The 26,737-nt window shown below is 41.9% G+C and overlaps 1 protein-coding gene across 1 annotated transcript in view; it reads left to right on the forward strand.

Annotated features, from left to right (window-relative positions):
- Nucleotides 1-25,894, forward strand: part of LOC126355695 (cuticle protein 18.7-like) — a 33,806-nt gene extending 7,912 nt beyond the window's left edge. The window contains exons 3-4 of the mRNA XM_050006063.1: nucleotides 23,718-23,804; nucleotides 25,428-25,894. Of these exons, the coding sequence (XP_049862020.1) occupies nucleotides 23,718-23,804; nucleotides 25,428-25,802 (462 nt within the window). The 3' untranslated portion in view covers nucleotides 25,803-25,894. The remainder of the gene's footprint in view (nucleotides 1-23,717; nucleotides 23,805-25,427) is intronic.
- The last annotated feature ends 843 nt before the right edge of the window (nucleotides 25,895-26,737 follow it).

Here is a 26,737-nt window from a genome sequence, read left to right on the forward strand (position 1 = left end):
TTGCAGCGAGCGTATGTTCAGAGTAAAGCCCTCAGACGTTGTCGTGACAGGTACACTACTGGACATTAAAATTGCTACACCACGAAGATGACGTGCTACAGACGCGAAATTTAAGCGACAGGAAGACGATGCTATGATATGCAAGGGATTAGCTTTTCAGAGCACTCACAAAAGGTTGGCGCCGGTGGCGACACCTGCAACGTGCTGACACGAGGAAAGTTTCCAACCGATTTCTCATACACAAACAGCAGTTGACCGGCGTTGACAGGTGAAACGTTGTTGCGATGCCTCGTGTAAGGAGGAAAAATGCGTACCACCACGTTGCAGAGTTTGTAGCCTATCGCGATTGCGGTTTATCGTATCGCGACATTGCTGTTCGCGTTGGTCCAGATCCAATGACTGTTAGCAGACTATCGAATCGGTGGCTTCAGGAGGGTAATACGGAACGTTGTGCTGGATCCCAACGGCCTCGTATCACTAGCAGTCGAGATGACAGGCATCTTACCCACATGGCTGTAACGGATCGTGCAGCCACGTCAGGATCCCTGAGTCAACAGATGGAGACATTTGCAAGACCACAACCATCTGCACGAACAGTTGGACGACGTTTGCAGCAGCATGGACTATCAGCTCGGAGACCATGGCTGCGGTTACCCTTGACGCCGCATCACAGACAGGAGAGCCTGTGATGGTATACTCAACGACGAACCTGGGTGCACGAATGGGAAAACGTCATTTATTCGGATTAATCCAGGTTCTGTTTATAGCATATTGATGGTCGCATCCGTGTTTGGCGTCATCGCGGTGAACGCACATTAGAAGTGTGTATTCGTCGTCGCCATACTGGCTATCTCCCGGCGTGATGGTATGGGGTGCCATTGGTTACACGTCACCGTCACCTCTTGTTCGCATTAACGGCACTTTGAACAGTGGACGTTACATTTCAGATGTGTTACGACCAATGGCTCTACCCTTCATTCGACCCCTGCGAAACCCTACATTTGAGCAAGATAATGCACGACCGCATGTTGCATGTCCTGTACGGGTCCTTCTGGATAATGATAATCTTGGACTGATGCCCTGGCCAGCACATTCTCCAGATCTCTCACCAAGTCAAAACGTCTGGTCAATGGTGGCCGAGCAAGTTTCACGTCACAATACGCCAGTCACTATTCTTGATGAACTGTGGTATCGTGTTGAAGCTGCATGGGCAGCTGTACCTGTTCACGCCATCCAAGCTCTGTTTGAATCAAGACCCACGCGTATAAAGGTCGTTATTACGGCCAGAGGACGTTGTTCTGGGTACTGATTTCTCAGGATCTGTGCACCCAAATTGCTTGGAAATGTAATCACGTGTCAGTTCTAGTATAATATATTTGTCCAATGAATACCCGGTTATCATTTACATTCCTTCTTGGTGTATGAATTTTAATGTCCAGTAGTGTATTTATAACCTGCGGTCGTGAGCTCGGCTCCAGTCCGCCACAAGCAGTGGAGGGTGCAACTTTCGTAATAGCAGACACTCATTTGACGAAACGCCAAAAAAAATGGTCAAACCAAACGCCTATGAAGGCTAAGCGAGGCAGAAGCCGACAGGCAAGAAAAAGGTTGTTTTTGTTACAGAAATTTATTCACCGCGATCGCAATAAAATTTTGCAGCGAAGTTATAGCGCCATCTTCAGATTGTTCGTATAGAAAAATACATTTTACCGTAAGAATACATTTCATCTACTGCAAGAGTTTTTCTTGTATGAACATTCTCTGAGTATGGCAATTGAATTTCACTGAATCCACGAATCACTGTTTATTTTCGCGCGATATGGGCGAATAAATTCCTGTAATAACAACAACAACTGTGTTTAGCTTCTGAGATCGCCTCAGATACAGCTGTCAAATTCAGGCAATCATCGACGGACAATATTTCAACAAGTGCTCAGAAAAGCCTCAACAATTTTGGAAATTTCTTTATTTGGGCGAGAGGTATTTAGGAAAGTCTTGTAATGTATAGCTACGGAAATGGTACGCTGCCAATGCATTCTGCGTGTCATATCACTGAATGAGTGCGTAGTACCAATGATTTCTTCACGGAGGATACTGTAATACCGATCACCGATTTAATCTGCCTGGAAGTTTGAAACTGCACACACTAAACGGCAGTGTGAGAGATTCACTCTCGAAAAAATCACGTAGGTTGAGGCGGCAATATCGTCCCTTCCATGAGTTCTTGTTTAAGAAGGTATGAAAGAGAGCCTCGGTGAGCTTAGAAACACGACGGTGAACATAGAAGTACGAGGGAAGTATTGGTAGGACTAATCTGTAAGTGGATAACTCTGTCGGTGGGAACGTTGTCCGACAAAGTTCGGAGTTCGAGTTCTGGCCTCAAACACGATTTTTCTCACGGGTAGTTTCACTTCAACGCACACCGCGCTGTAGAGTGTAATATTCATTACAGTGACTGATATTTCTGCTACTTGTGATTGAAAATGTTTTAAAAACAGTAACATGAAGTGTTTTACTATTTTCTTGCATAAGGAAAAAGGGAAGTAAGCCGAATGTTTGTGGTTTATTAAATCAGTCTCCATATTTTGTTGCTTTTGTGTATAAATTTAAATTATAAGTTGACAAAGTTGGAGCACTAAATTAAACTAAAAACTGATTTACGAACACCAGGACACTGAAAAGTAACACAAACGAAATACAACACTGATCTATAGAAGCTTAGCCATTAATCTTAAAATGTATTCACATTATTCTCCACCAGAAGTTATTCACTCTGAATCCACAAGCTGGGCTTTACGAGTTACTATATAGTGTGTTCCACAATAGTCATCGTCGATTGTGGGATAGTGCTTCAGAGAGGTGGCCAAAGATTAAGACCAGCATTTTAACAGAACTTTAATCCACCTTTGGAACACAAAACAATACAGCAGCAGTTGTGCGTAACATTTATTCGACAAGTAATTGGTGGGTTTCTGCAAGCAGTGACAAGCAGTTCCTGTCAAGCGATTCCAGCAAGTTATGGTCTGGTGTTCTGTGGGTGCGACCTGCCGACCAGTAGCGTCAGAGTTGTGTTCCATGGAGTCATATCAGTCGAATTTTGGTTGGCAAGACTCCAACGTGAGATTACTGTCATGTTCAAACCAATGTAGCGCTCTTGTAGTTTTGTCACAATGATACTTACCCTGCTGAAACATGCCAGTGCTGCCGGGAAACACGCCACGCTTGAATAGAGCAGGCTGTCCGCAACAAGTTCACGTAATCCTCAGCTGCCACGGTGACTACCATGGACTCCACATGAATGTCCCCATGTACAGTAGTACCCCCACCGGCCTGCATCTAACTGCGGCGAATGTTTCGAGCAGACCTTGGCATCTATGCCACCGTATCCGTTACGATCGTCCATCTGGAGAAACAAGTAAGATGTTTCAACCTACAACGTGACACATTTCCATCGACCAAAGGTCCACCTCCTATGATCCCACAGACACTTCCATTGACCCAAAGTTCACCTTCTATGATGCCGTTCTCACTGGATTGGTAAATAACGATGATGTTGTTGTTGTTGTGGTCTTCAGTCCTGAGACTGGTTAGATGCAGCTCTCCATGCTACTCTATCCTGAGCAAGCTTCTTAAACTCCCAGTACCTACAGCAACCTACATCCTTCTGAATCTGCTTAGGGTAGTCATCTCTTGGTCTCCCTCTACGATTTTTACCCTCCACGCTGCCCTCCAGTACTAAACTGGTAATCCCTTGATGCCTCAGAACATGTCCTACCAACCGATCCCTTCTTCTGGTCAAGTTGTGCCACAAACGTCTCGTCCCCCAATCCTGTTCAATACTTCCTCATTAGTTATGTGATCTACCCATCTAATCTTCAGCATTCTTCTGTAGCACCACATTTCGAAAGCTTCTATTCTCTTCTTGTCCAAACTATTTATCGTACATGTTTCACTTCCATACATGGCTACACTCCATACAAATACTTTCAGAAATGACTTCCTGACACTTAAATCTATACTCGATGATAACAAATGTCTCTTCTTCAAAAACGCTTTCCTTGCCATTGCCAGTCTACATTTTATATCCTCTCTACTTCGACCATCATCAGTTATTTTGCTTCCTAAATAGCAAAACTCCTTTGCTACTTTAAGTGTTTCATTTCCTAATCTAATTCCCTCAGCATCACCCGATTTAATTTGACTACATTACATTATCCTCGTTTTGCTTTTGTTAATGTTCATCTTATATCATCCTTCCAAGACACTGTCCATTCCGTTCAACTGCTCTTCCAAGTCCTTTGCCGTCTCTGACAGAATTACAATGTCATCGGCGAACCTCAAAGTTTTTACTTCGTCTCCATGAATTTTAATACCTACTCCAAATTTTTCTTTTGTTTCCTTTACTGCTTGCTCAATATACAGATTGAATAACATCGGGGAGAGACTACAACCCTGTCTCACTCCCTTCCCAACCACTGCTTCGCTTTCAGGTCCCTCGACTCTTATAACTGCCATCTGGTTTCTGTACAAACTGTAAATAGCCTTTCGCTCCCTGAATTTTACCCCTGCCACCTTCAGAATTTGAAAGAGAGTATTCCAGTCAACATTGTCAAAAGTTTTCTCTAAGTCTACAAATGCTAGAAACGTAGGTTTGCCCTTCCTTAATCTTTCTTCTAAGATAAGTCGTAGGGTCAGTATTGCCTCACGTATTCCAACATTTCTACGGAATCCAAACTGATCTTCCCCGATGTCGGCTTCTACCAGTTTTTCCATCGTCTGTAAAGAATTCGCGTTAGTATTTTGCAGCTGTGACTTATTAAACTGATAGTTTGGTAATTTTCACGTCTTCCAACAACTGCTTTTTTTGGGATTAGAATCATTATATTCTTTCTGAAGTCTGAGGGTATTTCGCCTGTCTCATACATCTTACTCACCAGATGGTAAAGTTTTGTCATGACTGGCTCTCACAAGGCCATCAGTAGTTCTAATGGAATGTTATCTACTCCTGGGGCCTTGTTTCGACTCAGGTCTTTCAGTGCCCGGTCAAACTCTACACGCTGTATCGTATCTCCCATTTCATCTTCATCTACATCCACTTCCAGTTCCATAATATTGTCCTCAAGTACATCGCCCTTGTATAGATCCTCTATATACTCCTTCCACCTTTCTGCTTTCTCTTCTTTGCTTAGAACTGGGTTTCCATCTGAGCTCTTGATGTTCATACAAGTGGTTCTCTTACCTACAAAGGTCTGTTTAATTTTCCTGTAGGCAGTATCTATCTTACCCCTAGTGAGATAAGCCTCCACATCCTTACATTTGTCCTCTAGCCATCCCTGCTTAGCCATTTTGCACTTCCCGTCGATCTCATTTTTGAGACGTCTGTATTCCTTTTTGCCTGCTTCATTTATTGAATTTTTATATTTTCTCCTTTCATCAATTAAATTCAGTATTTCTTCTGTTACCCAAGGATTTCTACGAGCCCTTCTCTTTTTACCTACTTGATCCTCTGCTGCCTTTACTACTTCATCCTTCAAGCTACCCATTCTTCTTCTACTGTATTTCGTTCCCCCCTTCCTGTCAATTGCTCCCTTATGCTCTCCCTGAAACTCTGTACAACCTCTGGTTCTTTTAGTTTATCCATGTTCCATCTCCTTAAATTTCCACCTTTCTGCAGTTTCTTCAGTTTTAATCTACAGGTCATTACCAATAGATTGGGGTCAGAGACCACATCTGCCCCTGGAAATGTCTTACAATTTTAAACCTGGGTCCTAAATCTCTGTCTTACCATTATATAATCTATCTGATATCTTTTAGTATCTCCAGGCAAAATTCTACCAGGCGGCTTCTCTTTCATTTCTTTGCCCCAGTCCACATTCACCTACTATGTTTCCTTCTCTCCCTTTTCCTACTACCGAATTCCAGTCACCCATGACTTTTAAATTTTCATCTCCCTTCACTATCTGAATAATTTCTTTTATTTGATCATACATTTCTTCAATTTCTCCGTCATCTGCAGAGCATATAAACTTGTACTACTCTAGTAGGTGTGGGCTTCGTATCTTTCTTGGCCACAATAATGATTTCACTGTGCTGTTTGTAGTAGCTTACCCGCATTCCTATTTTCCTATTCATTATTAAACCTACTCCTGTATTACCACAATTTGATTTTGTGTTTATAACCCTGTACTCACCTGACCAAAAGTCTTGTTCCTCCTGCCACCGAACTTCACTAATTCCCACTATATCTAACTTTAACCTATCCATTTCCCTTTTTAAATTTTCGAACCTACCTGCCCGATTAAGGGATCTGACATTCCACGTTCCGATCCGTAGAACGCCAGTTTTCTTTCTCCTGATAACGACATCCTCTTGAGTAGTCCCCGCCCGGAGATCCGAATGGAGGACTATTTTACCTCCAGAATATTTTACATTTAATCATACAGTAAAGCTGCATGCCCTCGGGAAAAATTACGGCCGTAGTTTCCCCTTGCTTTCAGCCGTTCGCAGTACCAGCACAGCAAGGCCGTTTTGATTATTATTACAAGGCCAGATCAGTCAGTCATACAGACTGTTACCCCTGCAACTGCTGAAAAGGCTGCTGCCCCTCTTCAGGAACCACACGTTTGTCTGCCCTCTCAACAGATACCCCTCCATTGTGGTTGCACCTACGGTACGACTATCTGTATCGCTGAGGCACGCAAGCCTCCCCACCAACGGCAAGGTCCATAGTTCATGGGGGGAGATATCGCTGGGTAATCATAAAAACACGTAGGAGTCGTCTGTTGCGAAGACGCACGTTCAGAAACATGCTACGTAACGATTGTGCGTGCATTATCATTGTACTCTGTCGTCAGATCTACCTCCGGTCGCTACCAATCCGGTTTCACAGAGTGGATAATTCTTCGACCTAAAAGAAGAGTCGGCGGCGTCTAACACTATATCGCCTGCTCTTCGATATCTTTCTTCATTTTCATATACGTATTATATTTTTAGGCGGCTGTTGTGACCGAGTGGTTCTAGGCTCTTCAGTTTGGTTCGAATCCTGCCTCGGGAATGGATGTGTGTGATGTCATTAGGTTAATTAGGTTTAAGTAGTTCTAAGTCTAGGGGACTTATGACGTCATCTGTTAAATCCTATAGTGCTCAGAGCTACTTGAACCACTTTTGTATTTTTGAGTCATCAGTCTTCTAACTGGTTTGACGCCGCACTCCACGAATTCCTCTCTTGTGCCAACCTCTTTATCTCACAGTAGCACTTGTAGCCTACGCACTCAGTTATTTGCTGGACCTAGCCAAGTCAAATTCTAAAGAAAGCAGTCAATAGCACATCAGAGAATTATCGAACTATCAGTTTAATAAGTAACGGTTGCAAAATACTTACACGAAATCTATACAGACGAATGGAAAAACTGGTAGAAGCCGATCTCGGGGAAGATCAGTTTGGATTCCGTGTAATCGTAGGAAAAAGGGAGGCAATACTGACCCTATGATTTGTCTTAGAAGATAGGTTAAGGAAAGACAAACCTACATTTATAGCATTTGTAGAATTACAAGGCAACCTCCCCATCGCACCTCCCTCAGCTTTAGTTATAAGTTGGCACAGTGAATAGGCCTTGACAAACTGAACACAGATCAACCAAGAAAACAGGAAGAAGTTGTGTGGAACTATGAAAAAAATAAGCAAAATATACTAACTGAGTAGTCCATGCGTAAGATAGGCAACATCAAGGATAGTGTGAGCTCAGGAGCGCCGTGGTCCCGTGGTTAGCGTGAGCAGCTGCGGTGGTTGACGTCTTCCCTGGAGTGAGAAATTTATTTTTTTATTTTCAGACAGTTATCAAAGTTCAGGCACTCACACATAATCAACTTCGTTCTCCAAAATTCCAGATGTCCAGACTTGCTTGGACATGTGCAGGATTTGACGGTCTACACACTGAAAAATTTGAAAACGTTAAAAACAAATGTTTTGACAGAGCACAGGGAAAACTGTGCGACTCTGAAACTGTTGCATTTATTTGTTGCAGTTTATGTGACACACTCTTATGTTTTCATCACTTTTTTGGCAGCGATTACCACATCCACAAGAAAACCTAAATCGGGCAAGGTAGAAGAATCTTTTTACCCATTCGCCAAGTGTACAATTTAGGTAGGTCGACATCATATTCCTGTCATGTGACGCACATGTTGTCACCAGTGTCGTATAGAATATATCAGACGTGTTTTCCTGTGGAGGAATCGGTTGACCTATGACCTATGGCTTATGGCCTATGGACAATAAATAGTTTGGACAAACAGAGAATAGAAGCTTTCGGAATGTGGTGCTACAGAAGAATGTTGAGAATTAGATGGGTAGATCACGTAACTAATGAGTGGCATTGAATAGTATTGGGGAGAAGAGATGTTTGAGGCACAACTTGACAAGAAGAAGGGATCGGTTGGTAGGACATGTCCTGAGGCATCAAGGGATCACCAATTTAGTATTGGAGGTATTGGAGGGCAGCGTGTAAGGTAAAAATCGTAGAGCTAGACCAAGAGATGAATGCACTAAGCAGATTCAGAAGGATGTAGGTTGCTGTAGGTACTGGGAGATGAAGAAGCATGCACAGGATAGAATAGCATGGAGAGCTGCATCAAACCAGTCTCAGGACTGAAGACCACAACAGCAACATGACCTTGCGATCAAATGCTTTCGGTTCCCATTGGAGAGGCACGTCCTTTTTTCTACTAATCGCACGGTTTTGCGGAGCGGTTGCAAAACACATACACTGCACTTATTACAGTGAACAGAGTCGTCAATGAACGAACAGACAGATCATAACTTTGAAAAAATAAAGAAATTAAACTCCTCACTCGAAGGAAGACTTGAACCAAGGACTTCTTGTTCCTCAGTTGCTTACGTTAACCACGGGACCACGGCGCTCCTGGGCTCACACTCTCCTTAATGTTGTATATCTTGCGAATGGACTACTCAGTTTGTATATTTTGCTTCTTTTTCATAGTTTCACACAACTTCTTCCTGTTTTCTCGGTTGATCTGTGTTCAGCTTTTCAAGGACTATCCACTGTGCCAACTTATAACTAAATCTGAGGGGGGTGCGATGGGGAGGTTCCCCTGTTAGCGAAAGGGTTTGGCAGTGTTGACTGAACTCTCTTTTTCAAGTTCTGAAGGTCGCAGTGATAAAATACAGGCAGCGAAAGGTTAGTTATAATTTGTTCAGAAACCATATGGAATTTATAAGAGTCGAAGGGTATAAAAGCAATGGTTGTGAGGGAGTGAGACAGGGTTGCAGCCTATTCCCTATGTTATTCAATCTCTGTATTGGTTTGCAGCAAGGGAGATAAAAGAAAAATTTGAAGTAGGAATTATAATTCAGAGAGAAGAAATAAAAACCTTGACGTTTTCCCATGATATTGTAATTGTTCCGGCGTAACGTCGAGGGCCGTCAAGTCGGCCAGGAACAACAGAGGAGAGAGGGCTGTGAATCGACGTCAGCCAGTGGTACGCTCACGGAGCCCTCTCTGCGACGACAACGAGACGCCAGCGCCCTCTACGAGAAGAGGATTTAAGAGCCGCGCCGCCCAACCGTGGCCCAGTTGAAGTCTAGCCGTTGAACGACCGGTACAGCAGTGATCAAGGAAGTGTATTGTTTTCACTTGTATTAGTTCTTGTATACAGGGTGAGTCACCTAACATTACCGCTGGACATATATCGTTAACCACATCAAATACTGACGAATCGATTCCACAGACGGAACGGGAGGAGAGGGGCTAGTGTAATTGTTTAATACAAACCATACAAAAATGCACGGACGTATGTTTTTTAACATAAAGCTACGGTTTTTTTTAAATGGAACCCCGTTAGTTTTATTAGCACATCTGAACATATAAAAAAATACGTAATCAGTGCCTTTTGTTGCATTGTAAAATGTTAATTACGTCCGCAGATATTGTAATCTAAAGCTGACGCTTAGGTACCACTCCTCCGCTGTTCGATCGTGTGTATCGGAAAGCACCGAATTACGTAGGGATATAAAGGGAACGGTGATGGACCTTAGGTACAAAAGAGACTGGAACAGCACATTACGTCCACATGCTAACACCTTTTTATTGGTGCTTTTCACTGCCGCACCCGTACATTACCATGAGGGATGAAGTACACGTTCGACGGGCGTTTCATAGGACGTGAGTCCCCCCTTAAACATCCCAACAACCACCATCATAGGACGTGGAGGACGCATAAATTGGCCAGCCCGTTCTCCTGATATTACACTTCTGGACTTATTTCTGTGGGGTAAGTTAAAGGAGAATGTATACCGTGATGTGCCTACAACCCCAGAGGATATGAAACAACGTATTGTGGCAGCCTGCGGCGACATTACACCAGATGTACTGCGGCGTATACGACATTCATTACGCCAGAGACTGCAATTGTGTGCAGCAAATGATGACCACCACATTGAATATCTATTGGCCTGACATGTCGGGACACACTCTATTCCACTCCGTAATTGAAAACGGAAACCACGTGTGTACGTGTACCTCACCCCTCATGGTAATGTACATGTGCGTCAGTGAAAAACACCAATAAAAAGGTGTTAGCATGTGGAAGTAATGTGCTGTTCCAGTCTCTTCTGTACCTAAGGTCCATCGCCGTTCCCTTTGGCTCCCTACGTAATTCGGTGCTCTGCGATACACACGATGGAATAGCGGAGGAGGGATACTCAAGCGTCAAGTTTACGTTACAATATCTCCAGATGTAATTAACATTTTACAATGCAACAAACGCCACTATGACGTATTTGTTTATATGTTCAGATGTGCTAATAAAACTAACGGGGTTCCATTTAAAAAAACGTAGGTTTGTGATAAAAAACATACTTCCGTGCATTTTTATGGTTTGTATTAAACAATTACACTAGCTCCTCTCCTCACATTCGGTCTGTGGAATCGATTCGTCAGTGTCTCATGTGGTTTACGAAATATATCCAGCGGTAACGGTAGGTGACTCACCCTGTATACTGAAGAGATTGCTTATGTTTCATGTTTACCTTTGCATGTGATATACATTGTAAATTTCACAAAAGTGAAGTATTGTCATTCATTTACTGTGGTAAAAGTCTATTAATACGATTTGCTTGAATTGTTGTCTATAGATCAGAGAAAACAAGTTTCCTAGGAACCCTATATCAGTCGAGCGGGCAGGAGACAATAGTAATTACGTCAAAGACAGCAAAGGACTTGGAAGGGCAGTTGAATGGACTACACAATGTCTTAACAGAATGATATAATACGAACATCAACGAAAGTAAAACAAGGATAATGGAATGTAGTCGAATTAAATCAGGTGACGTCGAGGGAATGAGGTTATAAAATGAGCCACTTTGAGTAGTAGATGAGTTTTGCTGTTTGGGCAGCAAAATAGGTAATTATGGTCGAAGTAGAGAGGATATAAAATGTAGACTGGCGATGGCAAGGAAAGCACTTCTGAAGAAGAGAAATTTGTTAACATCGGGTATAGACTTAAGTGTAAGGAAGTCGTTTCTGAAAGCATTAGTATGGAGTGTAGCCATGTATGGAAGTGAAACATGGACGATAAATAGTTTAGACAAGAAGAGAATAGAAGCTTTCCAAATGTGGTGCTACAGAAGAATGCTGAAGATTAGATTGGTAGATCAGATAACTAATGAGAAAGTATTGAATAGTATAAGAAGACATGTCCTGAGAGATCAAGAGATCGCCAATTTACTATTAGAGGGATGAGTGGAGGGTAAAAATCGTAGAGGGAGACCAAGAGATGAATACACTAAGCAGATTCAGAAGGATGAAGGTTGCAGTAGTTACTCGGAGATGAAGAGGCTTGCACAGGATAGAGTAGCGTGGAGAGCTGCATAAAAACCTGTGTTTGGATTGAAGACCGCAGCAACAACAACACTGCAGTCTCTATTTACTACTACAGTTTTTACGTTCTACGGCTCCCTCTACCACCATGGAATTTATTCTGTAATATCCCAAAAGGCGTCCTACTATACTGTCCCTTGTTCTTCTCAGTGTTTTCTTTATATTCCTTTCCTCACCTTTCCAGATAATCTCCTCATTCTTTAGCTTATCAATCCATCTAATTTTCAATGTTCTCCCATAGCACCACACCTCATATGCTTCGATTCTTTTCTTTTCTGATTTTTCGAAAGTCCATATTTCACATCCACGCAAAGCTCGTACCACCAACAATTCAGATAAAACACCTTCAGCACCATCTAAAATTTTTCGCTCTTTGATATCATTTGATAAACTGTACTGTACTTCTAATTCTAAATCTGTAAGCTAAATTCAAGACATTATATTTAATATGTAATGGAAGTAGTACTGTATTTATTTGTGAATGTATATAATTGATTGTAATTCTGATGAAAGTATTGTAAAGCGTTGGGTAACATCGAAGGGAACTTTCTTTTAAATGAATCGATAGCAACGAGTAAACGGCGGTAGCTGTGCCTGTGTTTACCTTTTCGTATGGAGTTCTCTTTCGCTCTGCGAGAAGAGAGGAGGCAGAGCAGCTTGAGTGATGAAATAGTGCTGAAATGTTTGTTGGGCGCTCCCGCACACGCAGGGTGCAGCTATGATCGCGCCTGTGTTGGCGCACCTACTTCGTTAACCCTCGATTAGTGGAGCACAGTCGGAGTGGACAGGAAGAGGAAGACGCAGTTCTATTGCCTGTCCCATGACTATCCGCTGCTCTGGTGACGGTTCGTGGTTCTCTATCAGCAGAAGCAATAGCAACAGGTTAGCATTGTCGTTGGCTACATTCTTCATCGTCCGCAAAGCTACAACATCGTAAGACTGTTAACTGACAGAGTATAACTAACATCGTACTGTCATTACCCAGTGGCATTTCTTTTACAAACTTTTACTAACTTACATGAATAATAACGTGCAATACTTAAAACTCGTAGGGCACCTGCGTTGTCATTGTCCTCAGAAATTATTACCAAGCAGGGTCCCTTTCCTTTCCATGCAATCACCGAGTATTGTAAAAATATGAAAATTGATTAACTGTTTACTACCATTTACATTTGTTTGCTATTGATCAGTTTCACTATAAATTTTCTGCCTCAGTAACTGTTCATTCTTTTGATGCATGGCAGAGGCTTAACTAATTTGCAATTTGGAGTATTAATTTCGTTCACTTAAAGTAACATAAAAGTTCGCTGACAAAACTAATATCTAAAGATATAGCACAAATTAAACACGAGCAACTCATTTATTTGGTATTTAACTTAGCGAGAGACTTCTGCTGGCCTGGTACGTACCTCATTGTCCTTACGTTAATATTAAATCTGTTACTCATTCGCTTAAAACCGAGCGAGGTGGCGCAGTGCTTAGCGCACTGGACTCACATTCGGGAGGACGACGGTTCAATCCCGTCTCCGGCCATCCTGATTTAGGTTTTCCGTGATTTCCCTAAATCGTTTCAGGCAAATGCTGGGATGGTTTCTTTGAAAGGGCACGGCCGATTTCCTTCCCAATCCCTCCCTAACCCGAGCTTGCGCTCCGTCTCTAATGACCTCGTTGTCGACGGGACGTTAAACACTAACCACCACCACCACCACCATCATTCGCTTAAAGTAAATTCAATTGAAACTTTCAGTATTGAAAAGAAATTGTGTGTCCATTTCCAAATTTTTGCATTACGTCACGCTCAGTTTACTCAAAGTCAAGTTTTTTCGTAAGAAAGTTTCAGTTACAGTAAATAATTTATTTAACCAACAACTTTATTTAACTTTGCATTCTGCTCGACTCCGCTATATATTGAGTAAGCTCGTTTAGTCCTAATATCCTAAGAGCCAACCCGCCACGACTCGAGGGGATTGGTTTGAGCAAGATTCAAGAAAAACCTCCTCACTAACACTATATCAGAGATGCAGAAGAAGATCTTTGTAAGACGATTATGGACATGTACATCGAGTAATCACCAAACCACTTTTGGTCAGTTTAGTTCATTTCTTTACAAATTGTGGCGGACTAGGGTGTAATGAAAATGAAGAAATGAGCGTATGTCAATTAGCAAAATTCCATGGTGTTTACCTGTGATACACGGTGGCAGCGTGCAAGAGAGCTATTTCGTGGGAAACCAACATTTAGGACACGACAGTTCCAACACAAATATTTCGATACACTTATGCCCTTCGATCTGTATTCTTTCTCTAGTCATGACTTATCATTTCAGGAGACTTTTCTCTGCTCTTTGAACTGTGTAACTACGATGAGAATGCTCTGTTATGTGCAAGAAGTTGGCCTGTTAAATGATGGCTTTTGCTCCTGGTTCAAAATGGCTCTGAGTACTGTGGGACTTAACATCTGTGGTCATCAGTCTCGTACACATTAGATCTACTTGAAACTAACTAACCTAAGGACATCACACACATCCATGCCCGAGGCAGATTTCGAACCTGCGACCGTAGCAGCAGCGCGGTTTTTGCTCCCGGCAGGAATCTGATTACGGATCTATGGTGACTGACTGTGTGATTTGTCTTAGTGTGGTACTTCAAGTATTGTTATAATCCAGTGTAATCAAGTGGAATATGTGTTTCTCACTACATCAGTGGGACCCTGAAAAGCTCTACAATTCTGCACGACCAGTCCCACATGTGTGTGGATCCGAACACACTATTAAAAATGTGTTTGTCAGACTTCCTGTGGGTACCTGCAGCTCAGAAGACCTGTAAGAGAAGAGGCGCCAGAATTATTTCATTCCAGATTGTGAGAGCCATCCTATCTGCCCAGGTATCGAGATGTCTAAATATCCAACAGTAAATAATAGTCATGCGGCTCTTTTACTGAGAGCCACAAAGAGTACTTTTAGCGAACTAGTCGGAAAGCGTATTTATATCCCACGCACAATGGGCCTTTTCAAGAGGATATTTGAGATTTATGTCCCACGTATATTTGCTGATAATCATCGTGTTATGTTGCAGTTCTTGCATAAGGCGGAATTCCTCATCCAGTGCATTTGCTGAGTGTAAGTATGATTAACGAATGTTAATGTGGTTGTTAGTGTGGTGTTACGTTTGTGTTGTGTAATGATGATGAGAGAAGTGAGAGGGTGAAACCCGGTGCCACAAAGAAGCCTGCTCCTCTGGAATACCCCTAGAGGGACTGCACACGTTAACTTCCCCTCTCGACAGACGGATCGCTATCAACAGTACCACATGCCCTCGCTTCACGAAACACCGGGAAGAAGTTGGGAATTTAAATCAAGATATTGGCGCAAAATTCCATGATTAGGAACTTTACCCACCACCTCTCCTGAAATACCAGCAATGAAAATTTGATCCACCACCAACTGTCCGATAGGGTACCTCTGAATCGAGAACCACGGCATAGGAGAGCGTTTATTACTTCGGCCACGGAGGTAGTTAAATCCAACAGCGAAGTGCATGAAGACAAAGAGGGACCAAAAAGCATTATAACACAAGAAATGGTGTGCTTAGGAGTGCGTCCATACTGTATTATAAGTATTTCAGCTCATTTACCAAAAGTTGCCAATAAAGATTTATTATCTTGGAAAAAATCTTCATCTCATATTGCATTTATCTAGGAAAGGGAGGACCCAAGGAACACAGCATATTTACGTTCCTATAAATCGATTGCACTATAAGTGTATCACTAACAGGGTCCTGAAAAAAACGGTCGAATAAAAGTAATTGTTCTGGAATTTTAGAGTAAACGCGGTTTAAATAAATCACAATACAGCTAAAGGTCTTTTCCTTTCAATTGTACGTTCAGATACCTTCCACAGTTTGGTCCTGGGTGAAAAGATTGTACGTCATACTCTCGCACATGTAATTACATATTTTTCGGAAGTTCATTCACAGTTTCATGAAACGTATTTCATTTCTGCTATGGCACATACTGTGCAAGTACATTTGAAAGAAAGTCAGCCCTCGGTCACTATTTTTAACAAATTAACCTGGTTTCGACGCTGCTAGGCGTGTCTTCCTCATAATTTAAATCAAATAATGGTCTATATTCTATAACATGGTCACGGAATTCTTGAGTAAAAATGTATGACAGAGTATAAGTACGGAATCGTCGAGAAAGACTGGCAGTACTTATATGTCATTTATAAAATAATAAATATGCCACAAAGAGCATTAGTCACAAAGATATTTAAGATAGAGAAAACTGTGATGGCGAGCCACTACGAGCTGCTCGTTACTTGTCTGGTGCAGGTTGCAAAACGGACTGATGTGGTACATTTACCTAAACCAAAAACCGTTTTTATGAATATCCAACGGTCAAAGGTTCGAACGGTAGAAGATGAAATGTTATTCACACGAAGGCATCCCTTATAAATTTACAAATGAAAGAAGGGGCATTACCACAGAGATGGCTATAGCTGTTAACATTTTCGACAGCTTCGACACTTCAGGTCTTCCATTTCATCTCGTTATTGTTGTGCAACCACTATGGTAAGATATTTGGGGTCGTTAATACCTGGCGCTTCCGTTAGCAGTGTAAGCGGGCTGCTTCTGTGTTGGCAGAGCTGTGTAGCGCTTTGCATTCGATCTCTGACTGCGATTTCCTTGTAAGAGACTCTGTGGCTGGTTGGACTCGTTGTTGGCAGTTAATCGCCAGTAGTGTTGGGCAGTTGGAAGTTAATCGCGAGCAGTGATGGAAGTACTTTTGGACAGTGACTGTTGGGCAGCCATCAGTGACGGATGTTAGATCTGTGAAGTTAGCATTGATGGAGGGTAGAGGTCTGAAGTGTTAGCTTAGGCTAACGATGTCGAATTATCCGACTTGGAGATTGAAAATCATTCATGATTACTCGTATATATCTTTGTACTGGATGTCAATGACGATTTATATTCGTGTTTAAACTGATGTCACATTGTTGTTGTTGTTGTGGTCTTCAGTCCTGAGACTGGTTTGATGCAGCTCTCCATGCTACTCTATCCTGTGCAAGCTTCTTCATCTCCCAGTACCTACAGCAACCAACATCCTTCTGAATCTGCTTAGTGTAGTCATCTCTTGGTCTCCCTCTACGATTTTTAGCATCCACGCTGCCCTCCAATACTAAACTGGTGATCCCTTGATGCCTCAGAACATGTCCTACCAACCGATCCCTTCTTCTGGTTAAGTTGTGCCACAAACGTCTCGTCTCCCCAATCCTGTTCAATACTTCCTCATTAGTTATGTGATCTACCCATCTAATCTCCTGCATTCTACTGTAGCACCATACATCGAAAGATTCTATTCTCTTCTTGCCCAAACTATTTATCGTCCATGTATCACTTCCGTACATGGCTACACTCCATACAAATACTTTCAGAAATTACTTCCTGACACTTAAATCTATGCTCGATGTTAAGAAATTTCTCTTCTTCAGAAACGCTTTCCTTGCCATTGCCAGTCTATATTTTATATCCTCTCTACTTCGACCATCATCAGTTACTTTTCTCCCCAAATAGCAAAACTCCTTTACTACTTTAACTGTCTCGTTTCCTAATCTAATTCCCTCAGCATCGCCCGACTTAAATCGACTACATTCCATTATCCTTGTTTTGCTTTTGTTGATGTTCATCTTATATCCTCCTTTCAAGACACTATCCATTCCGTTCAATTGATTTCCCACGTCCTTTGCTGTCTCTGACAGAATTATGATGTCATCGGCGAACCTCAAAGTTTTTATTTCTTCTCCATGGATTTTAATACCTACTCCGAATTTATCTTTTTTTTCCTTCACTGCTTGCTCAATATACAGATTGAATAAAATCGGGGAGACACTACAACCCTGTCTCACTCCCTTCCCAACCACTGCTTCCTTTTCATGTCACTCGACTCTTATAACTGCCATCTGGTTTCTGTACAAATTGTAAATAGCCTTTCGCTCCCTGTATTTTACCCCTGCCACCTTCAGAATTTGAAACAGAGTATTCCAATCAACATTGTCAAAAGTTTTCTCTAAGTCTACAAATGCTAGAAATGTAGGTTTGAACTTACTTAATCTAGCTTCCAAGGTAAGTCGTAGGATCAGTATTGCCTCCCGTGTTCCAACATTTCTACGGAATCCAAACTGATCTTCCCCAAGGTCGGCTTCTACCAGTTTTTCCATTCGTCTGTAAAGAATTCGCGTTAGTATTTTGCAGCTGTGACTTATTAAACTGATAGTTCGGTAATTTTCACATCTGTCAACACCTGCTTTCTTTGGGATTGGAATTATTATATTCTTCTTGAAGTCTGAGGGTATTTCGCCTGTCTCATACATCTTGCTCACCAGATGGTAGAGTTTCGTCAGGACTGGCTCCCCCAGGGCCGTCAGTAGTTCCAATGGAATGTTGTCTACTCCCGGGGCCTTGTTTCGACTCAGGTCTTTCAGTGCTCTGTCAAACTCTTCACGCAGTATCGTATCTCCCATTTCGTCTTCATCTACATCCTTTTCCATTTCCACAATATTGTCCTCAATTACATAGCCCTTGTATAGAGCCTCTATATACTCCTTCCACCTTTCTGCTTTCCCTTATTTGCTTAGAACTGGGTTTCCATCTGAGCCTTTCATGTTCATACAAGTGGTTCTTTTATCTCCAAAGGTCTCTTTAATTTTCCTGTATTCAGTATCTACCTTACCCCTAGTGAGATAAGCCTCTACATCCTTACGTTTGTCCTCTAGCCATTCCTGCTTAGCCATTTTGCACTTCCTGTCAATCTCATTTTTGAGACGTCTGTATTCCTTTTTGCCTGCTTCATTTACTGCATTTTCATATTTTCTCCTTTCATCAATTAAATTCAGTATTTCTTCTGTTACCCAAGGATTTCTACTAGCTCTCGTCTTTTACCTACTTGATCCTCTGCTGCCTTCACTACTTCATCCCTCAAAGCAACCCATTCTTCTTCTACTGTATTTCTTTCCCCCATTCTTGTCAATTGCTCCCTTATGCTCTCCCTGAAACTCTGTACAACCTCTGGTGCGTTTAGTTTATCTAAGTCCCATCTCCTTAAATTCCCACCTTTTTGCAGTTTCTTTAGTTTTAATCTATAGGTCATAACCAATAGATTGTGGTCAGAGTCCACATCTGCCGCTGGAAATGTCTTACAATTTAAAACCTGATTCCTAAATCTCTGTGTTACCATTATATAATCTATCTGAAACATATCAGTATCTCCAGGTTTCTTCCATGTATACAGCCTTCTTTTATGATTCTTGAACCAAGTGTTAGCTATGATTAAGTTATGCTCTGTGCAAAATTCTACCAGGCGGCTTCCTCTTTCATTTCTTTGCCCCAGTCAATATTCACCTACTACGTTTCCTTCTCTCCCTTTTCCTACTACCGAATTCCAGTCACCCATGACTATTAAATTTTCGTCACCCTTCACTATCTGAATATTTTATTTTATTTGATCATACATTTCTTCTATTTCTTCGTCATCTGCAGAGCTAGTTGGCATATAAACTTGTACTACTGTAGTAGGTGTGGGCTTCGTATCTATCTTGGCCACAATAATGCGTTCACTATGCTGTTTGTAGTAGCTTTCCCGCATTCCTATTTTCCTATTCATTGTTAAACCTATTCCTGCATTACCCCTATTTGATTTTGTGTTTATAACCCTGTAGTCACCTGACCAAATGTCTTGTTCCTCCTGCCACCGAACTTCACTAATTCCCACTATATCTAACTTTAACCTATCCATTTCCCTTTTTAAATTTTCTAACCTACCTGCCCGATTAAGGGATCTGACATTCCACGCTCCGATTCGTAGTTTTCTTTCTCCTGATAACGACATCCTCTTGAGTAGTCCCCTCCCGGAGATCCGAATGGGGGACTATTTTACCTCCGGAATATTTTACTCAAGAGGACGCCATCATCATTTAATAATACAGTAAAGCTGCATGCCCTCGGGAAAAATTACGGCCTTAGTTTCCCCTTGCTTTCAGCATTTCGCAGTACCAGCAGAGCAAGGCCGTTTTGGTTATTGTTACAAGGCCAGATCAGGCAATCATTCAGACTGTTGCCCCTGCAACTACTGAAAAGGCTGCTGCCCCTCTTCAGGAACCACACGTTTGTCTGGCCTCTCATCAGATACCCCTCCGTTGTGCTTGCACCTACGGTACTGCTATCTGTATCGCTGTGGCACGCAAGCCTCCCCACCACCGGCAAGGTCCATGGCTCATGGTTCATGTCACATTATTAAGGTAAGAAATACCTTATTTGGTTTGCAATAAAATCTTTCCTGGGCTAACCACATACCCATTAGTAGTTAGTGGCTTTAGTAGTTAGAATATTTTATTTAGCTGGCAGTATTGCAGTATTTCGCGTAATGAAGATTTTTGTGAGGTAAGTGCTTAATGAAATGTATAGGTTGCTGTCAGGATTCCTTCTTACTCAGGGCCATTCTTTTGTATTAATTATTAGAACTCAGGTTGTAATTTTTTTTTGAGCAGTCAGATTGCGTTGCGCTAGAATATTGTGGGTCAGTGTTGACATGATAAGAATAAGTAAAGAGAAAGTAGGCTTAGTGCGTTCAGTTTTACTCAGCTGTTTCAGTTTCAAATAACGCAGAAGTTTCATCGTCTCAGTAATTCAGCAATTTAAGTGCAGACACACACATCTAAATAAGTTTTAAAAGGACACACCTTTTCTCAGGAGTGGAAATTACTATCGAGATGAAAAGGAAAAGGCTGGACTTTTATTCCTAAAGTACCTGAAATGGTAATCCACCAACCATACATGAACCAAGAGAAGAACTGACAGCAATTTAATCAGGCCGCAGCTTGTCTTCCGTTGATTTCTTTACTTTTATATTATCATTTGAGGAGATACACAATTTTCTACTGTTCTACGGCCAGTATGTATGAAAAATTCGACTTGTATTCGTTGCACATGTGGCAAATATTGGAAAGGTTCCTGATCTAAACCAAGAAATTTTTCCATGGAGTATTTGAAATTAATTCTGCAGTGTAGTCTCGAACGTAGCATATCAACCAATATATGATGTTAATTTGATTTTATAAATCACATAGTGACACTTAAACAATCATTGCAGATGATTATCTGAGTTTAGAAATGATGATGAAGAGAAAATGCATGTAATGCTATTACTCGTCGATGTTGTTAAGTGGAACAACTATATATACGAGGTGTGTTCAAAAAGAGTCTGGAGTTTTCTAATTTCGCTTGTTTTATCAATCCGATTCGCGCAGTTGTTCGCTATTGTGTAGGCAAAAATGTCTGAAATGTATGCGTGCACTGGTAACCGTTTTCAGTTTCCAGGAAGTTTACATGTGTTTAGTTACGAGTGGCGATTAGTGATTTGTTTTAAAAGTGGATAAGAGAATTTGCATTAAATTTTGCTATAAAATTGAATACATTCCAACGAAGTTTCATAGATGTTGAATATTACTTTTGTGAGTCTGCTGTGGGTAAAATAAAGGTTTACTAGTGGTGTCAACGTTTCCAAGTGGCTCTTGAAGTACAAGAAGATGACGTAAGTTCTGGATGCCCCAGCCCATTAACTACAGACGAAAATACGCGGAAAGTGAAAGGAATGAATATGGATGATCGACGAATCACAATCACAGAAGTTGCTGATGATGTCTGAATATCAGTTGGCTAATCCTATAATATCTTTTCGGGTTTGTTGGGTATGAAACGTGTGACAGCAAAATCTGTACAAAGTGTGTTGTACTTCTAGCAAAAACAGCTGTAAATGGATGTTGCTCAGGAGTCCCTAAATGAAATCCACTACGATGCAGAAGTACTGAAAACGTGTCATTAACAGATGAAGAAACGGGAGTGTATACATATGACGTCAAAAAGAAGACCCAACAGACCTAGTGGAGGTATTCTGGATCGCCAAGGCCGAAATCGCTTGGTAAGTGCCGTTGAATGCGAAGCTTCTGCTCACTACTTCTTCGAATTCACCGGTTTAATGCATCATGAGTTATTAACGAAAGATCATAGGGTCAGTAAGGAGTACTACCTATAAGTTCAACGCCGTTTGCGGAAAGCAGCCCGAAAACAAACGCCCGGATTTGTGGCGAAACATTTCTTGGCTTTTGCAACGCGGTAAAGAACCATTTGACACTTCATTGCTTGCTCGTGAATTTATGGCGAACAATAACACTGTAGTGATGAACCATCTCAATTTCACACAATGACATTACAGGGAGGATGAGCACCTTGGGCCCGAAAAAGCATGTTTTTTGAGAATAATTTTCTCGGGATGCATTATAAATGTTATTGTCAAGTTTGGTCAAAATGTTTATTGATATTTTCACTACAAACTGGAATTTTTTCGACCGGAAATGTTGAAGCGCAAAGGCGGAAGTGCCGTGGGAATGAAACTAAATCTCGATGTAAACCTCCATGCGTGGTATGTCACAGGTCAGCCGGCTCGTCTGAAATCAAAATTGAGTTCACTTTAGAGAAGTATATAAGAATCTTTGGGAGTTTTACCTCGCTTAAGTATTTGGACCATAGGAATCAATATTGAGGCCATTTTAAAAATAGGTTTTTTTCATCGATTTTTCAACTTCGTCGGCCAAGTAAAAACATTTATAGTTGATGGATCGGAATAAAAGTCGTACACCTCCTAGACAATTTAATTAGCTTAGTCGGAAACAGAATCAAGCCAATCAGTTGAGTAGATTTGAAGTTACCATACTGCGCGATAAAAAAAAAGTTATTTCGAGAAAAACGCGTTTTAAGTTTTGACTGCATATAACTGTAATATTATGCAACTTACGTTCAATCTGCTATTTCGGGTCCATAAACAAGTCCTTCCTCTTTCTCATAGAGGGCGTTCTGCTCGATCTTAGCCATCCTGCGCTGCTCCAGATCCGCTCGTATGGCCGGTGACAAGCGGTTTTCGGCCGCTTGAATCCGGTGGTCGTCTGAATGCTTGGCGAACTGAGTCAAATAGAGTCCCAGGGTGACGTCCATGCTTGTCATGGTCTTCAGAATTGCTGAATACGCTTCGTTGAAGCTGCTCACTGCCAAGAAAGTCGCAATCTTCATAGTCTTCGCACCAGAATGAAAATGCTTGAGGGCTAACTTCCAGACACAGGCGTACAAACTTTTAAATTTCGTGTGTTTCCTCCCAAGCACCGGTACAATAACTCGTCCTCCGAAAAAAAAGTGCGTGAAAAATTCCGATTTCAGGCAGGTGCATTTTTTTGTTCAACCGCGAATAACAAACACTTCAGTTCCGTATTCGGAAAAACCTTTCCAGGGGTGGGTTCTAAACACTTGCATTGATCCAAAAACGCAATTACAAATCAATTTTTTGATCCAAAAGATAGTAAACCTCCCCTTAAAAGTGATTTTTTCGAAGCTCTAACTGCTATGCCAAAGATCAAGTTTCAGAAGTTTTCTGGGACTGGAAGGTGCGTTAGTATAAGTTGGGGAGTACTTTGAACGAGATAACGTTAATGTAGACGAATAAATAAAATTATTTTCAAAATATGTAAATTCTCGATACTTTTTGAACACACCAGTGACGGCTAAGGGTTCGTCATCATTCATGCAGATGGAACTCTCACCTCATAATCTCATACTGGAAGAGGCCGGTGAGCTAGATGACAACTATTGATTGTGCGGAACCGACTGCCAGACACGACAAAAGCCTCTACTGCACGGCCACGCCCAAGGAGGACCACCACGGCTGCCGGATACCGCGCTGTCACTCCTCACGTACTTCACACACTGTTGTATGTGTCAGCGCTGTATAAAAGGCGGCAGTCGCCGGTGCAGAGACACATTTCAGCAGCAGCAACAGCAGCAGCCGCAGACTGCCATGAACACTCTGGTAGGTATAGACAGCTCTCGAAGTATGTGACCACTTTTTGTTGGGGCTGCTTCCATTCACTATTGTGAGTTCTCTGGACCAGTAGTGCATAAATCATTCAGCACAAAACGTGGAAGTCCTAAAGTATTAACATTCCACATACAAAAACGTTCAGCGTATAATACACTACTTATATTACAGCCTAAGTGTGTGAGAAATAAGCCTCTTATTTTAATACTTGTCGGTAAGATGAAGAGGCTGTGTAGCTAATGACTGTATCTAGCAGAGTACGCTATAAAATTTCATACATCGCATCCCATTTCCGTAACTTTTTAACCGTAGTTCAACAGTGCGTATGTGGTAGTAGTTTTTTTGTTGTTCATCAGCCAAACATCTGAAAATTACGTTTCTTGCGCTGGGGACAATATTTTTCATACGACTCAGTTGAAATGATGAAGAATGACTCAGCAGAGTTATGAAGTCATTTCGCATTGTAGTTTACAGATACTTTTATTAATGACAAATTATCATGACTGGATAAGACATAGCCACTAATGAAAAGAGGAAAGCCTGAAACCTCGTGGCAGAGTAAAACGGTGTGCCGGACCGAGACTCGTGCTCGGGACCTTTGCCTTCTATGAAGTTTGGAAATTAGGAGACGAGGTACTGGCGGAAGTACAGCTGTGAGGACGGGTAGTAAGTCGTTCTTGTGTAGCTCAGTCGGCAGAGAACATGCCTGCGAAAGTCAATGGTTCCGAGTTCGTATCTCGGTCCCGCACAGTTTTAACCTGCCAGGAGGTTTCATGTCAGCCCACAATCCGCTGCAGAGTGCAAACTTCATTTTGTGAAGGAGAAGGTTTGTTAGAGAACTTCTAATAACAGCGATGGCGACGAGTAAGTGGCAAGTCAGAAACGTCACTGTGGTTCGTAAGGCTTTATCGTAGTTCATCAAGTACTGGGCGTAGTAAAGAGAAGTCATCTCTCATTTACGCGTATCTCCGTTGCATAGCTAGTCAGTAATGTCTCATTCACACAGCATTCTGGAGATGTTTTTCTTTGTCATCAACAGCCGCTTCATATTGAAGGAATAGCAATGGAGATAACGTCAGACATCTTCAGAAAGGAGAAAATTATGAGAAATTTCATTGTAACATAGGCTAACAGAAGTTCTGTGAATGAAAAGAAAGTTAGAGAGACTTACCAGTTTCGGCCGGAGTGGCCGAGCGGTTCTAGGCGCTACAGTCCGGAGCCGCGCGACCGCTACGGTGTCAGGTTCGAATCCTGCCTCGGGCATGGATGTGTGTAATGTCCTTAGGTTAGTTAGGTTTAGGTAGTTCTAAGTTTGGGGTACTGATGACCTCAGAAGTTAAGACACATAGTGCTCAGAGCCATTTTAACCATTTGTTTCTATATAAGCTAGAAGTTAATAGGGTTCATCAAATGTGGCATTTCGTCTAACTTGCAATCAGACAGTAACAAATGTAGTACGAGGTAGGGATTCCTAAAAACGCTATTACTGTATTTCATGTTCAGACACATTACTTACAGCATTCACAACCAAACACTCACCCAGAATCAATTAAAGTTCGTCAAAACACGAAATCGGTGTTCATTCAGATTAATAAGCGTGCATTTTGCTACCAGATCGTCCTGAGCGCCGTCCTGGCAGTAGCAGTGGCCACCCCCGGCTACCTGGGTGCCGCCCCCACTGCAGTAGTAGCGCCGGCCGCCTACGCCGCCCCCGCAGTGATCGCCGCCCCCGTCCACCCTGGGTACGCCGCCTACGGCCCTGCCCCAATCGCCGTCCGCTCCGACGGCTACCTGCTGGACACCCCTGACGTGGCTGTGAACAAAGCCGCCCACCTGACCGCCGTCGCCCAGACGAGGGCCCGCGACGCCATCATCAACGGCGCTGCTGTGCTGGCCGCCCCCGCCGTCGCCGCCCCCGTGGCTTACGCCGCCCCCGGAGCCCTTGCGGCCGCCGCCCACCTTCACGCGAAAGCTGCTCTGCTGGGCTGAAATGTCCGCCAGCTACAGTTTGCATCGGTTTCTTCACACGGCTGTACTTGTATATTTTTCCATTGAAATAAACCACCCTTCAATGTATATAATTTTTTTCCCTTATTCTTGTCTTCGGCATTGGTACTCATTTCCTTCTGAAGTATCACTTCATCAGCCATATATTTGGGAATCTGTATTAAAGGCTTATTTTGTCAGTGTTAAAACAAACTTAACACGAGAGAGTACTCCAGAAGATATTACTTAGTTTATAGGCAACACAAAGAAAATGCTTTATATGTAAACTAGTACGAAAAATTTTCATTTATTATGATAACTGACTGTCACATTTGATTTTCTATATAGACTAAATTTCAGTCGGTGCTACGAAAGTAGGGGCTTGCACTGTAGTAACTCAAAGATCAATGAACTATACGATATGTATTCTACCCTGTAATGCCTTAAGTATTTTAAGCTGATAAGATCAGTTAACTCTTGTTTTTAAACGGAATGTTTTTCACTGGTCTAGGGCCTACGTCTTTCGCTATTAATCAAAAGGTAACGAATCCTATGTTTATGTATTCAAAACAGAATTATATGGGAATATAAATGTATACGGTCATCTAACAGATAATTTGGTTTGTAAATCCAGATGAAAAGCCTGTTACAGTTGTGTATTGCAAGGCTTTAATAAGAAACGGAACAGGAAAATGAGTTGCTGAAGAATATGTACGCAGTAGCAGGAATGAGGGAGGCGAAAATTTCCATGAGTGACGCAACAAATTTCAACTAGTTAAAGGGAATCAACTGTTCGAATTTCACAATAGAAGGAGGATTACTTGAAGAAGGTTTAGTGACAAGGAGAGCTGTCACATAGATTACTTCAAGATGAGACAAATATCTGCGTCTAAGGCATACACACAACCTGATACAGACTACCTTAAAAATTTAATTAT

This window comes from Schistocerca gregaria, chromosome 3, assembly GCF_023897955.1.
Source record: "Schistocerca gregaria isolate iqSchGreg1 chromosome 3, iqSchGreg1.2, whole genome shotgun sequence".
NCBI lineage: Eukaryota > Metazoa > Arthropoda > Insecta > Orthoptera > Acrididae > Schistocerca > Schistocerca gregaria.